Source organism: Mus musculus, chromosome 16, assembly GCF_000001635.26.
Source record: "Mus musculus strain C57BL/6J chromosome 16, GRCm38.p6 C57BL/6J".
NCBI lineage: Eukaryota > Metazoa > Chordata > Mammalia > Rodentia > Muridae > Mus > Mus musculus.
The window spans coordinates 16,223,699-16,239,640 of NC_000082.6; the positions used below are offsets into that span (position 1 = coordinate 16,223,699).

At 41.2% G+C, this 15,942-nt stretch overlaps 1 protein-coding gene across 1 annotated transcript in view; it reads left to right on the forward strand.

Annotated features, from left to right (window-relative positions):
* Positions 1-15,942, forward strand: part of Pkp2 (plakophilin 2) — a 59,368-nt gene that overhangs the window by 10,354 nt on the left and 33,072 nt on the right. The window contains exons 2-4 of the mRNA NM_026163.2: positions 1,603-1,715; positions 2,022-2,593; positions 6,943-7,078. Coding sequence (NP_080439.1) covers positions 1,603-1,715; positions 2,022-2,593; positions 6,943-7,078 — 821 coding nt within the window. The remainder of the gene's footprint in view (positions 1-1,602; positions 1,716-2,021; positions 2,594-6,942; positions 7,079-15,942) is intronic.

The following is a 15,942-nucleotide window of genomic DNA, read 5'->3' on the forward strand; positions in this document are numbered from 1 at the left end:
GGCTCTCTGAAGGCATAATCTCACAAAGTTGCAGAGGGACCCCCCCCCCCCATAACTAAATGATATAAGTGGCTCTGGAGATTCTTTTGACAGAATTACGATCTGATAATGTAAAGCCGGAAGCCAGCAGGGCTGCACATGGCGTTTAATACATGGACGTGGTGTCTGTCTCCCACCAATGGAGTTTCTGCTGAGATTTCCAGGGAACTGTAAGATGATAGCTGAGAAGAGAGAGTCTTTCATTGAACTGCTAGTTGTACTGGTTTCTTCCTTCCTCAGTGGCAAGAGGCTTTAATGAATTCCCGAGTCAGAAACCCCTCTCCCTTTCCAGGCCTCATGAATTCTAGAATCAGGACTTTCTGGCTAACCATGCTTTCAGTGCCTTCAATACGACAGGTACAAGCCTGTGTGTGGGTGCCTCTCTAAGACAACCAGACAAAAAGGCTTGATTGGCATCAGGAAATAGGGACACATGTGCAAGCATAATCCAAATGGATTCAAACTGTTTAGCTTTCTGGTAACAACAGTCTTCATTCTCCCTCCAAGTAATTTGTGAATAATTATTACTCTCTTGAAATGTAAACATTTAGACACTTTGTTAGAAAGAGTTCCATCATAGTGAGGGGACTGTGTTCTGCTGTTCTCAGCAGCTCTATTGAGGCTCTTAGGATTGTTGAGTGTCTTTCTTCCTCACATGTGTAAGAGAAACACTGCCGGACAAAAATAAGAAAATAGAAAAAGACATTATCTAGGCTTTAGAAGTCTTTTTTCCATTTAAGAGATTAGAAATCAGATGCGGGGAGAAGGCTAAAGAGACAGGAGAGGGCCAGCCCTGCCTTCCAGCCCACATTCCTCAGAGATGAGTAATCAAGTGGATGAGAGCATGCTTCACTGAGCAAGGCCTGGCTTTCCCCTGAAGTGTTTGTGAAATAGTCAGCTGGGTCCTGACTTCACAGGCACAGTCATCATAGAAGAGCCGTTAATTTCTTAGCTACAAACTCACAATGCCAACACCGTAGCCTTGCTTTAGATTGCTCGGTGTCTGTGACTACACTGGCCCCACCCTCTGGTTTACACAAGCTCCCTTATCTAGTAGCGTTTGAATGTTTTCATTCCCTTGGACTTCTGAACAGCAAAAAATTCCAGAGCTCCTACCCTGGGAACACAACCTACCTCTGACCTGAATCAGAACTTCCTGGGACTGAACCAAGCCAGTGAGCCCCAGCACTGGTCAGCTCAGCGGCAGCATTGGGCTTTCCTAAAGGCTTCTCGCCATTGCTGGTTTTGTACTTTCCATTGTTTTCTTGTTTTGTTTGGTTTGGGGTTTTGTTTTCTTTTTGGTTTGGTTGGTTTTTGTAACTCGCTTGATTTCATTCAGGCTACCTGCAACTCAGAAAGAGAGATTACTGGCATACACTACTGGCACTTGGAAACACCCAGTAAATGTTTTGATAACCTCTGATCATTTGTCTTTTCTAAATGACAGCTTTCAACCAGCATTTCCAAACACTTAGATATAAACTTCAGTGTTTGTCATGCATCTGATCAGTGTAGATTGGCACGTTTGTATTCTAAATTACTTTAATGTTTTCTTAATTTCAGGGAACCTTCACCGAACCAGCAGTGTCCCTGAGTATGTCTACAAGCTACACGTGGTTGAGAATGACTTTGTTGGACGGCAGTCACCTGTCACTAGGGACTATGACATGCTTAAGGTGGGACATCAGAGAACATAATCCGTGACCAGATTATCAGGAAAACAATTTCAGACTTTTCGAGAAGGGAGTAATCTGTCTCAAGTGGTCTCCTTTCCCAGTTTTTAAGAATATTTGTGTAAACAATATGGAAAACTGGGACTTTAAAAGTTTGAACAATATTAAATTCTAATACAAATAACTATGACTCAGGGTAACACAAGGGTACTGACTTCCATTTTATTCAAAGAAATGGACATGTTAGATTGTAATCCCAAAGTCGGTCAGGTCAATATGCTTCATTTAAATTTCATTTCTCTCATACAGGCTGGAATGACTGCCACTTATGGAAGTCGCTGGGGGAGAGCAGCAGCACAGTACAGTTCCCAGAAGTCAGTGGAGGAGAGATCCTGGAGGCAGCCTCTGAGGAGACTTGAGATTTCCCCAGATAGCAGCCCGGAGAGAGCCCACTATGGGCACAGCGAATACCAGTATGCCTGGCGGAGCCACGTGGTGCCTGGTGGGCGCCTCACCCTGCCACGCTATGCTCGCTCAGAGATCCTGGGCCTACGCCAGGCTGGCACAGCCCGCAGGCCACCTGGGTGCGGGTCATTCAGCGATGCTGTCTTCGACAATGGCCCACTCAAGCCCACAATGCCCACCCACCCTCCTGGCACCAGCCACAGTGCGGGCAGCTTGTTGGAAGAGACCACTGTGCGCGTGAGCCAGGCTCGGCTTCAAAGCACGCAGAGCAGAACCGCCCGCTCCTCCTGGCCCAGGAGCTCAGTCCGCAGTAGCCTGCGGGAGCCAGGAAGAATGCTGACCACCGCAGGCCAGGCTGCCGTGGGCAGCGGGGATGCACATGGGGACAGGAGTGTCTTCGCTGACGCCCAGCTGGGGTGAGCCTCCAAACCTGCCTTACAGTTTTATACTGTGTATGCATTAACTTAACTTTTGCCCCAGTCTTCTAGCTTTTTGCTAATGTCTGACTCATCCTTGTATTCTCAGTACCATAGGAAGGAGGCAGGTTCACAAAAGACGCTATAAAAATGTATCCTGAAAGAGGAATGTAGGAGTGAAAGACCAAGATGAAATAATGACTTTTTGCTATCTGGATCCTTTTGTTACTTAAATTCTACAATCACTAGCCATACTTGTGTCAGAATATTATTTTAATGGACAGTGTAATTGTAATAGAATATTTAATCATGTTTCAAAGACTAATCTCTTCTGGAGATTCACAAATCCTAGAGACTAGGAGTTAACTCTTATTTCTGAAGGGAAAGTTTTGCTTCCTCTGGGAAAGAGAGGCAAATAGGCATCACTTTACAGAGGAAACAAACAATAGCAGTGGCCTTCCCAGTGGAGTCCTGCACAACTCGGAGCCTTGGCTGCTGCCACACACCTGTACACTGCATCCTTTGTCCTTATCCTGCTGTTTCACACTTCCCTGTGGCCAGACCCCATTTCCAGACTCTACCTTTTTATGCCCTCTGAGTATATCTTCATATGTGTGGGTCTTTCCTATGGAATATCTAAACACAACTGTCAACTTAGACTGTGATGCAAAGTACTAAGCCATGGGTTTAGTTTCCCAGAACATTGGAATGTATCAGTCAGTCAGTGACTGATGCAGTTGGAAACTGTCTTGAGGGTAGAGGAGACACTTAGCACTTGTCCAAAGCAGACTAATGAGAAAGTTTTTTAAAAAATTACCAAGTGAGGTGCTGGAGAGATGGCTCAGTGGTTAGGTGCACAAGCTGCTCTTCCAGAGGACCCAGGTTCAGTTTCCAGTACCCATTCAGTTGACAGCTTACCATTGTCCAATTCCAGGGGTTCCGACACTTTCACACAGATATACAAGCAGTTAAAACACCAATGCACATAAAATAAATAATAAATAATAAAAGAAATCACCAAGTGAAACATTCTATATGGATTTTTCTATAAATGAAATTTCTGTACTTCTTAGAGTTGAATAATTCAACAAATGAATCTAAGATGTCTCCAGAGTGCCCTGTACTTCTATAAAGCCCCAGAAAGAGAAAAACTCGGGGTGAGGGTTTGGGAGAGGAGCAGAGAAAATGAGCAGGGCGTGTTGTAAGCACCAGCTCTGTGTGGAATGATGAGAGAGTAGAGAGCAGTGCACTCTGGGATCAGGTAAGGAAACTATGAAGAGTGGACCTTCAGTAAATCACCAGGCAGCTTGCGACCTAAACAGCAACAGGACTGTCCCGCATGTCATGTTTATTCTAATTATTATTTTAACAACAGGGAATCAGATATCCTTATTTTTTAACATATAAAGAATTCTTTACAAAGGAAAGTAAGCCCCAAAGCACTCAGTGTTTGAACCAGGGAATGGTGACTGTGTATATATAGGAAGAGGAAGGCCCTTTGAGTAGGTTTAGGAGCCATGGAGCAAGCTAACAGAAAATAAGCATTTGTTTATTAACAGAAGATAAGTGTTTATTAAAGAAGATAAGTCTTAGTGTCTCTTTCCGCCTAATCACTCAGTAGTCTCTGATGATAAGAATATCCTCTCTTGTGCAAGGAGGGTATCTTTCTTCTGGGAAGTTTTGTGGCCTGCTTTAAGTAGCACAGGGAGGTCCAAGACCGCTTTCCTATCTGGGTTTCCAAGTACCAAGTGCCCTTCAGTCTGGCACAGTTTACAGTGGAAGCTGTGTATTATGAGGTGATAGATTCTGGAACCTTTTTTTTTTCCTGTTTGGTATTTCTCTTTTTTGTTTTTGTTTTTGTTTTTTATTCTGGACTCTGAAATTTTCCTGTTGAAAATACTTACAGTTATACTTTTGTCTCCTATTTTTAATTAATAATTTATGAAGAATACTCAGTTGTCCTTTTGCAATGGAATGCTGACCACACTGGTCATCATGATTTTACTCACATTAAGCATGCCATCAATTAGGACTGCTGAGGACATGACATCTTCCCTTCTCTTACACACGCCTGCTTTCCACTGAGTCTTCTTTCTTCAGTCCCTTCCCAGGAAAGACTTGCTTTACTGTCTCAGCTTAGACTCTGTGATGCTCTCAGAAGTGTCTGTCTCTAAGCTTCCCACTAACAGGACTGAGCCATGCCCACAGCAGCATTCTTCCCATACCTTGGACAGTCAGGCAATTTTCATGTCTTTCGACAACACTTTCAGGAGCCTGATGTCTTCAAAGATCATATAACCGTATGCTATATCAGGATAAAGACTGGGGCAAACTGTGTGGCAGGAATGTAAGTTGGGCATTCCACACACAGAAAATTACTAGGAGTTTTTTGGAGGGGGGTCGTTCTTTCTATAAAGGCTCTTATTCTGACCAATAGCATTTTGTGTTCTTCCTGTTGTATTTGTTATTTACATTTAAGTTTCTTATTTTGTATGTATGTATATGTGTGTGATGTGTGTACACATGGGTACATGTGTGTATAGTGTCACTGTGTATGTGGTATATGTATGTGTGCATGCATGTGTATATGTGTGTGTCTGTGTGTGGTGTGTGTGTATGCATGTGTGTGTGCATATGTGTGTATATGTGATCTGTATATATGTGTATGGTATGTTTGTGTTTGTTAGTTTGTATGTGTGTGGTACATGTATGTGTATGTGGTGTGTGTGTCTGTGTTTGTATGATATGTGTGTGGTATGTATGTGTGTATGTGTTGCTATGGAAACCATGGCATCACACTGCTCCCTAGTTCTCACCTCAGCTGACCCACATTGAGAGTCATAACTAACATTGCTGAAGGCTCACTTTTTGAGTTCCTAGTTTAAAAGACAGGAGCCTGGGAACAACCGTTCTTTCCGACCTCTCACTTATCTCCCCAACCCCATCTATCAAGTCATATTTCTGTGGGCTTCAAGAAGTGTTATCTTGTAGCCCCACACTGGCCTTGAACTCAAGTATACAACCGAGGATGGCCTTGAACTTCTGATTTTTCTGCCTCTACCTCCCAAGTACTGGGATCATAGGATTGTACTACCACCCTGGTACTGGGGATTGAACACAGAGCTGAACATTGTGCATGTCAGTCATCATGTCAGGCTGAACCCTAGCTCTGGCCTGCCATCTCTCTTTAACCAATTACAATTGTCTCTTATACTTTCAAATATGGAAACATTATATAGCTGTTAGTATAGAGGACACCAGTGTTCTACTTTTCTTTAAATACCTTTATACACATGAAGTGCCTTTCAGCTCAACATAAACAGTAGCCAAAACTTCATATTTTGAGGTGGCATATTCTGAAATTCTGGGTTGAAACTGTATTATAGCAAATACATTACATTGCTTCTTTGTCCATCCCTGCTGCACGCTTACCACCACACAGGGACACCAGTCACAGAGCTACTACATACATTCGCTTTTCACTTCTCACTTGTGCATAGAACAATTGGCGAAGAGAGACTATCCACACTGACCTTGCTAGCATATGTTAGAAAACAATCTCACCAGATGTCTTGGGTGTTTGTATTACTTGGAATAAATTAGATGTAACCATGTCTGTATTCAACTACACATGACTTCATCATCACCTGTCACTGAAGGGCACACTGCCCATTATGCCCCAGGTGAACTTCGTTACAGTGGCTGAGTGAAGGGTAGCAGAGTGCAGTTGAAGTGTTAGGAAAGGCATTTCTAGGAAGACAATTACTCATTGCTTTGCCTGATGCATCTATCTCACCAGCATGACTTATTTTTACCAAAACAAAACTGAGATTTTTCTGGCTGCTGTTGTATTTTCAAGTAAAATAGCAGATTCTGAGCAACTCTGAGAAAAATCTAATGATTATTTTGTTTTGTTTTGTTTTTAGGGAGATGTTCCTACTGTAGTGGTGAAATTCCCAGAGTAGTAATAATGTTTAATTTCTATGAACAAATTTTCTTTATTTTTTTTTAATTTTCTTTAAATTTTAATGGTTGTTTTGGGTGGTTTTGGGTAATTGTTCCTTGTATAATTACAGTACTGTACCTATCTATCTTAGAGAGTTACATTTCTCTTTTCAGTACACATTGTTACTTTCTTCTACAACATCCTCAGAGACCAGGTTAAGGAGAACTAGAGATATTCTACCATTAGCCTGATACTTTCTGATTTCCAGGGCTGATGTTTCTCAGGCTAAAGAAAATCTAGGCTGCAGATGTTATAGGTGCTTTCTAATGCTAGCTAGGTCACTCCCGGGCAATCAAGAGGGCATGGCTTGTATTTTCACCATGTCATCTGACTGTTTGTCTAGGAATGCAGACATCGAAATGACCTTGGAGAGAGCTGTGAATATGCTGGATGCAGACCATGTACCAGTATCCAAGATCTCTGCCGCAGCTACCTTCATACAGCATGAGAGCTTCCAAAAATCTGAAGCACGGAAAAGGGTGAGTATCTTCTAAGTCCATGTTAAATCCAGCAAAGTATCAGTGGTATGTTGACCTCGCACACCAAAACCAGTCCTTAATGTAAATGTAAAACCTTTCATTGAAGGCTGAAGCAGGGCCTCCTAGTATACACAAAGCCCCACACTGCAGAACCCAGGAGTGCGGATGCAGGCCTGTAATCCTAGCACTTGGGGTGAAAGCAAATGGATCAGAAATTCAAGTTCATTCTTGCCTACACTATGGATTGAAGGAGAGCTTGAGCTGCACTGACCTGTGGGTAGAGTGGAGTCATTAGGACTCATTCGATTCCTACATTCCTCTACAGTAATACTTGATTTTCCACTAGGTCCCTGGCCTATCTAGCCTCAGGTTCTTGGTCACCCTGGCAGCATTGGCTGTGGGTTCCATCTCATGGAGTGGGCCTTAAATAAAAATCTTGGTTGGTTACCTCCATAAGCTCTGTGCTACTATTGTACCAGCATATATTGTAAATCTTGGGGTTTGTAGCTGGGTTGGTATCTCCCTGTCTCCTTTGGTAGTGTGCACAGTATCCTCTGGAATCATAAAGGCTGGTCCTTAGGGGTGAAGGTTCTAGGTGGGTCCCAGCTCGACTTCTCTGTGTTTAGTGAGTTATATAGGATGTCTTGAGCAATGGGGCCTTTCTGTTAATTTGTGGAGGGCAAGAAATATACAATAACCTAAGTTGTTTGAGGAGTCCCTTGGAATCCCTTTGTCCAACAACGCTGTGCTGGCTAGTTTTCTATCAACTTGATACATAAAGTCATTGAGAGCAGGGAACCTCAATTGACAAAATGCCTTTCTATGATCAGGTTGTAAGCAAGCCTATAAATAATTTTAGTGATTGATGGAGGAGGACCGCACCCTGTGTGGCTGGTACCATCCCCGAGCTAGTGGTTCTGGATTCTATAAGAAAGCAGGCTGAGCAAGCCATGAAGAGCAAGTCAGTAAGCAGCACCCCTCCGTGGCCTCTGCATCAGCTCCTGCTTCCAGGTTCCTGCCCTGCTTGAGTTCCTGCTTTCATTGCGTTTGATAATGAACTGTGACATGAAACTGTGGGTGAAGTAAACCCTTTCCTCCCCAACTTGCTTTTCCTCGTGGGGTTTCATCACAGCAGTAGTAACCCTAACTAAGATAAATGCAATTATATGTAACCCATTTCTGGCACTGGGTGCTTCATGTGGTGATGAGAGATGTCTAGTTAGACTGCTGTTCCATCTGCCTATTATTTGGCAATTTTATTTAGACCAACTTTATGTATTTTAGGATGCTTCTACTGTATTAGGTTTCTATATGAACTCTCAAATGGCCATTGGTTTTAGCTATCCTTCTCCATGTACCCTCCCTTCCCCTCCTCTTCTCTCCTGCTCCCCATTTGATCCTCCTGTTCCAGTACTACCACTGCCACCCTCATCCATCCATCCATCCATATCTATCCTATTTCCTCTAGAGAGATGCATCCTCTCCTATAGTCTGCTCTGTACCTAACCTCTGCACTTATAGGTATTGTAGCCTTCTTATCAAAGAATTGACAGCAACACCCACATATAAGTGAAACATACCATATTTATCTCTCTGAGTCTGCGTTACCCCACTTAGGATGCTTTTTTTTTTTTTTTTTTAATTTTTTTTTTTAGCTCCAGACAGGATCTGACACCTTATTCTGGCCTCTGCAGCTGCTAGGCATTCAAGTGGTGCACAGATATACATGCAAACAAAACACCCATATACGTAAAATAAACAAACAGATAAACATAAATTACCTTTATTATGTTTAAATTGTGTCCCTTATATCTGTAATCTCTTCAGGACTTTTATTATGAAGGAGTGTTGAATTTTGTCTTAGGCCTCTTTTGCACCTAATAATCTCAAAGATTATCATGTGTTTTTTTCTTTCAATTCGTTTATATTGTGAATTATGTTTATCAATTTATCTTTTTCATGTTCTTGGATTCGGTTTACAGGCATTTTATTGAGAATTTCTTTTTACCTGTGTTCATAAAGGAAATTGATCCATAATTTTCTTTTTCAAGTCTTTATGTGGGTAAGGATTCAGGGTAGCTGTGGACTTGTAAAATAAATGGGGCTAGATTTTGTAGAATTCTTTGTATACTCTTTGTATTTTGTAGAATAATTTGAGTAGTATTGGATTTTAATTCTTCTTTGAAAGTCTGAATGAATTCTTCTCTAATACCATTTGGCCCTGGGGTTTTGGGAGTTTTGGTTTTTGGTTTTTGATTTGTTTGCTTTTAGTTAAGAGACTTTTTTTTTTTTTTTTCCCGAGACTGGGTTTCTCTGTAGCCCTGGCTGTCCTGGAACTCACTTTGTAGACCAGGCTGGCCTCGAACTCAGAAATCTGCCTGCCTCTGCCTCCTGAGTGCTGGAATTAAAGGTGTGCGCCACCACTCCAGCTTTCTCTCCAACTTTTTAATGTAGGCACTTAGTGCACTTACAACCGCCCTCATTGTGTCCATAAGCTTGGGTATGTTATGTATTTATTTTAATTTAATTCTAAACAGTTTTTGATTTCTTCCTTAATTTCAGTCTCTAATCTTTCTGTTGTTATTGTGGATATTGTTGTCTGGCTTTAATCTGCACAGGTCAGATTTGATGCAGGGTGTTATTTCAATTTTCTTATTGTTTGTATTTGTTCTGTGTATGGGTATGTGTTCAATTTTGGAGAAAGTTCTATGAGGTGCAAAGAAGGTATATTCTTTTGTGTTTGGGGAAATGTTCTGTAAATTTCTGTTAGGTTCATTTGATTTAATATCAGTCAACTCCAGCATTTCTCTGTTTATGTTTTGCCTGGATGGCCTGTCTACAAGTGAGAGTTGGATATTGAACTCTCCCATTATCAACGTGTGAGAGTCAATATGTGATTTAAGCTTTAGTAATGTTTCTTTTGTGAACTTGGATACTCTTGTGTTTGGTGCATACATGTTAAGAATTGTAATGCCCTGTTGGTTCACTTTTCTTTCTTTGATGACTATGAAGTATCCTTCTCTATCTCTTCTGACTAGCTTTGGTTTGAAGTTTATTTTTTTAGTTATTAAAATGGCTGCACCAGCTTGCTGTCCATTTGCTTGGAATATCTTTTCCATCCTTGTACTGCGATATGATATCTATCCTTGGTTTGTTTCTTGGCTACAACAAAAGGATACATTTTGTTTTTAAATTCATTTTGTTAATTTGTTCTTTTGTGGGGAGAATTGAGTCCATTGATGATGTAGAGATGTCACTGAGCAGTGTGTTGAGACCCATAGTTTCCTTGCTCTGCTGCTGGGTTTCCCCTCCTGTCTTTTGACTTGCTGGTCTGATATAATTTATTCCTTGTGTTTTCTTCAATGTGGTTAACTCTTCCGGTTGATGTTTTCTTTCCGGCACCTATTGTAGGGCTGGGTTTGCAGACAGATACTGCTTGAATTTCCTTTTTTCAAGAAATGTTTTTCCCTCTCCATCTATTGAAAGAATTTGTAGATGATCTATCTCCCTAGGAATTTCTGGCTTTTAGAGTCTCCACAGAAAAGTCATATTTGTTGATCTTTTCCCCTTTCCCCTAAATACCTTTTAGTATTTAATATTCTTCCTTTGTTCCATGCATTTAATGTTTAATTATTATGTGCAATGAACCAATTTCTTTTCTTGTTCAATCTTTTTTTGGTGTTCTGTATGCTTCTTGTACCTTGATAGGCATCTTCTTTGGATTAGGAACATTTTTTTTTTATATAATTCTGTTTAGATTTTGACCTGCCTTCCACTATTTCTAATTGGCAGTTAGTCTGCTTGTTATATCCCAGATTTCCTGAATGTTTTGTGCGAGGAATTTTATAGATTTAACATTGTGTCTGAATAAGGTATCCACTTTTTCTCTTTTATCTTCAATATCCGAGATTCTGTCTTCCATCTCTTGTATTCTGTTGGCGAGGCTTGCCTCTAAGGCTTCTATTTGAGTTCCTGAACTTTCCATTTCCACTTTTCCCTTAGATTGGGCTTTCTTTAGTGATTTTATTTCAACTTTCCTGTTTTGAACTATGTTTTTACATTACATTCCACTGTTTGTGTTTTCATAGATTTCTTTAATGGATTTATTCATAACTCCTTCAAGGACATCTTAAAAGCTATTCAGAAATCCTTGTCTTGTGCTTTAGTAATATTGCATTTCTTGTAGCAGTATTGCTCTCCTCTAATAGATAATCATCGTTGTTTCTGTTATTTATTGTGTTTTTATGTTGGAGTTGAGGCGTCTTTGTTTGGGGAGATTATAATTCTAGGTGGTAATTCCTGTTCTTGTCCTTGTTGGCTGAGTGTTTTGTTCTTTGGTTTCTGTTGCCCTCTCTTGTTCTTAGGAGAGGGTGATGGCTATGGGGTGCCTGGTAGAGAATGCTTCTGGGATCCTGGTAGGTATGGCCACTGGGTATTTCATGTAAGAAATTGTTTCTAGGTATTGGAAGCTGACACCTAGAAATATGGGTGGGCTAGAGGTGAGTGGGGATGAGGGGGTCCCTAGGAGGGAAGAAAGTAGTATGTGCCTCCATGATCCCAATAGTCCTCTGGAAATGGGGCATAGAGGGGAGAGAGGCCACAGCAGATAGAGATGAGGCTAGGGGAGTGGATTTGGAGGGAAGAAGGGGAAGTAAAAGTTGTCTACCTGTTTCCCTGACCAGTGTGGCCAGTGGGTCCCTGGGAATGGCTGAGGGAGTTGGTGTCAAAGACAATGGGATGGGGTAGTGGGGAAGGATGTGAGAAAGATTGTGTGATCTTCATGAGATGGGGTCAGAGAAGAAGATGAGGTCACAGAATGTGGTCTGCTACAGAGCTGGGAGTGAAGCTGGAGGGGAAAGAAAGTGAAGCCCTCTTGCTCCTTTCGTTGTAGCCCCACATAAAAGTGGTCGTTAATAGCAACAAGGTCTATATCAGCCTGTCTTAAAACTTCCTCAACTTGCTGGGCAGTGGTGGCGCACACTTTTAATTCCAGCACTTGGGAGGCAGAAGCAGGCGGATTTCTGAGTTCGAGGCCAGCCTGGTCTACAGAGTGAGTTCCAGGACAGCCAGGGCTACACAGAGAAACCCTGTCTCAAAAAACAAACAAACGACAAAACCTTCCTCAACCAATAAAATTAGTCTAAACTTCAATTTAGTATCAGGTAGATTTTTAGAAAGGGGAAAAGGCGGCCACATTATTTGTTGAAACATGACAAGAGTGGTCTCTAGTCCAGTTGCTAACATCTCCCCCTCTGAATGAGCTAGAGCTTGGCCTTCAGAGTCTACATTGCTCTCAGCACTACTGTCTTCTAGGCTCCCACTAGGGTGCCCCATTAAACCCCCTTATAATTCAACCACTTTCTTAGTCCAGAATTGCCAAATCTTTTACAGTCCTCTAAAGAACAGCACGGTCAGGCTTGTCCCAGCAGTAGCCTGTTTCTTGGTTCCAAGTTTTTTTTTTGTTTTGTTTTGTTTTTGTTTGTTTGTTTGTTTTCGAGACACGGTTTCTCTGTATAGCCCTGGCTGTCCTGGAACTCACTCTGTAGACCAGGCTGGCCTTGAACTCAGAAATTCGCCTGCCTCTGCCTCCCAAGTGCTGGGATCAAAGGCATGCGCCACTACCGCCCGGCGATACCAAGTTTTATCTTAGTTACTTTTATATTGTTGTGACAAAACACCATGACCAAAGCAACTTACAGAAGGAAGAGTTTATTGGAAACTAACATTTTCAGAGAGTAAGTTGATGACTATCATGACAAGAACTGTGGTGTCATTGGTCCTTCCAGCCAGCTGAGACACGAACAACACAGACACCAAGTTGGGTTCACAGCAGCAACGTCTTTACTTCAGGCTTTTTTTTTACAGCTCTCTTCCCCAGCAGCTTCTTCTTAGGGCAAGGGCTAAACTACTCCTATCACAACAGCTTCTCTTCTACTCACGGCAAGGTCTAAAACTACTCTTATTCTACTTCTGGCTTCTACCAAGAACAAGGGCTAAACAATAACTCCCCACACTACTTGCACTCCTCTCCTTGTAGCTCCACCCCACCTCATCCAATCAGAATTCACACACGCTCCAGGCACGAGCTCAGGTCGTTCACAGATAGGCTGACAGGTCTGGATCACGAGGAACAGTCCAGCCTGGCAGGCAGCCCGCACATGCAGCCTCACTGTGCATGCTCAGGCAAGGCAGTAAACAAGTGGGTTTCACGGGGGCCTGCGGCAGCACCTGCTTCCCGCACTATGGCATCCAACAGGCATGATTATGGAGCAGTACCTGAGAGTTTACACTCTTATCTGCAAAGCTCCTCTCCTCCATGGCACACCTTCTCCAACAAAGCCACACTTCCGAATCCTTCCCAAATAGTTCCACCAGCAGGAGACCAAGCGTTATAATATATGACCCTTTGGAACTACTCACTCAAACCATCACACATTTTAAGTGTGTTGTGTTTTTTTTCAGTTCTAGGATTTTGTTGTTGTTTCCTTCTTGATTTCTTTAATGACCAATTCATTATTAAATATTGTATTGGTTTATTATTTGTCAGTGGATATCAGTTACAGATAGCTTCTTCATTAGGGTGTGTAGGGTCCATGTCTCCCTCTCAACACTGAGACTCTCTTTGGCTTGAACACGTGCAGTCCTTGTGCATGCTGCCATAGTCTCTGTCAGTTTACATCTACATCATTCCTGTTGTGTCTGGATTACGCTTTCCTTGACATTATCACGTCTGGCTCTTAAAATCTTTCTGCCTTCTCTTCCACATAGGTCCTTGAGCTCTTGAGCGGAGGGGTTTGATGAAAACACCCCATTTAGAACTAACTGTTCTAAAATCTCTCACTCTAAAATCTCACTGGCACAATGTTCGGTTATGGGTCTCGTTAATTTCCATCTACCGCAAGAAGAAGCTTCTCTGATAATGTCTGAGCTAGGGTTGGTTTTTACTTTTCTCCTTTGGTAGCATATAGAATAGTTTCCAGTACCATGAGCACTAGCCTAAATTTTTTTTTTATGCCCTGATTTCTTAGTCTACTTTGTATTTCAGACAGAGGCATATTAGACAATACCACCCACAGAAGTCCTCTCTTGAGATGCCAGATTTGGCCTAATATCCAACCAAGCATTCAAACAATGTTTGCCCCATTTTTGCTTTTTATGTAACTGTTTTTCATAAAAAGTACTTCCCTTAAAGTTAACACAAGCTATGAAGTAGATAATATATATGAAACTCAACACTTCTGATACATCAGACAGAATGGAAAAGAGAAACTTGTTGTGGTGATTATTTTGATTATAATTTACTATTTAGATTAATTTAGATTAATTTTATTTTATTTTTAGATTAATTTTATAATGCTGTTTTTTTTTTTTCCTGTCTTGCTAGTCTTTTCCCTGGTCTACTCAAAAGAAAATATAAGGTTGGAAGACTCTTGCCATAAGTTCCACTTTTGCTATTTTTTCATATTCATTTATTATAAATTGTGCCTGCACACATGTATCATGGCACATAAGTGGAGATTGGAGGACAACTCATGGGAGTTGATTCTCTTCCTCTGTCTTCCTGTGTCTACAGACTACTCACCCACAAGCTTTCAGGGATTCTCCTGTCTCTGCCTCGCATTCTTAGTAAGAGTCTGCAGGAAGGAGCACATCACACAGCTTTTGATTTCTGGGGTTCCAGAGGTTAAACCTACATCATCAAGCTTGGAAGCAAGTACTATTACCCACTGAGTCATCTCACCAGTCCTCGTCATGCTTTTTGTATTAGAGAGGGAAGCTAGGGTTTGGTACACTGTGTAATATGCAAATGTGCCTTTGGCACCAGCTGCACAATGTTCAGGCACCTGTATGTCTCATTTGACAACAAAGCCCATGGTCAGTCATAAAAAAGACTTTTTAACAACATCAGCATTATGATGATGCAAAGGAGTGAGGTCTGTACCAAAAGCCCTTGCAACCTAAAAATTGGCCAGGCAGATGTAGATGGAGGCAATGATGTGGGCAACCATAGACTACAAGTTACAGATGACATGTTCATGTCCTGATTTCTTTTATGTTGTTTGCAGCCTAAAACACTAAGTCACTGCTCAGGTTTAACTGTTCATGTTTAACTTATTTTAATTGACCATAATCTGCAAATCTAATACATTTATTTTAGTTTATCTTGCTTTTTGTTTTTCATTCTTTTGTTTATTTTGCTATGTTTGGAGACTGGGTCTCACTTTGTATCTTGCTAGCCTTCTCCTTCAACTTCATAAGTGGTAGGATTACAGGCACTTACTAGCATATTCAGCTAAGAAATCTGTTTATCAGAGCTAGAGATATGACTCAGTGCTTAAGAGCACTGACTGCTCTTCCAGACGTCCTGAGTTCAATTTCCAGCAACCACATGGTGGCTTACAACCATCTGTAATGGGATCTGATGCCCTCTGGTGTGTCTGAAGAGAGCAATAGTGTACTCATATACATAAAATAAATAAATACATCTTTTAAAAAATCTGTTTTTCTCTTCCTTTCCTAGGTGTAACTCTTTCTTTTAATAGACATTTTCTCTCTTGCATATATGGGTAGAAGAAATATTTTAAATGACACATTTAAAGGTATAAATTTTTTACTTAAAATTCCCACATAGCTTATGTCATCCTTTTAAATATTCTAGGCAGTTGGCAGTAACTTAGATTTTGAAGTACATTTCAAGGCTTCCAACATTGCCATGATAAATATATTTTTCCTACTATTGATGGTAATTTCTATTCATTTTCATTAACTATAGAAGTTTATTCTGGAAGAAGTACTCATGTAATTCTGTGTTTTTTTACCAGACTTTCCTGTCCCCAGATTTAAGGTTATCTTACATCTTATTT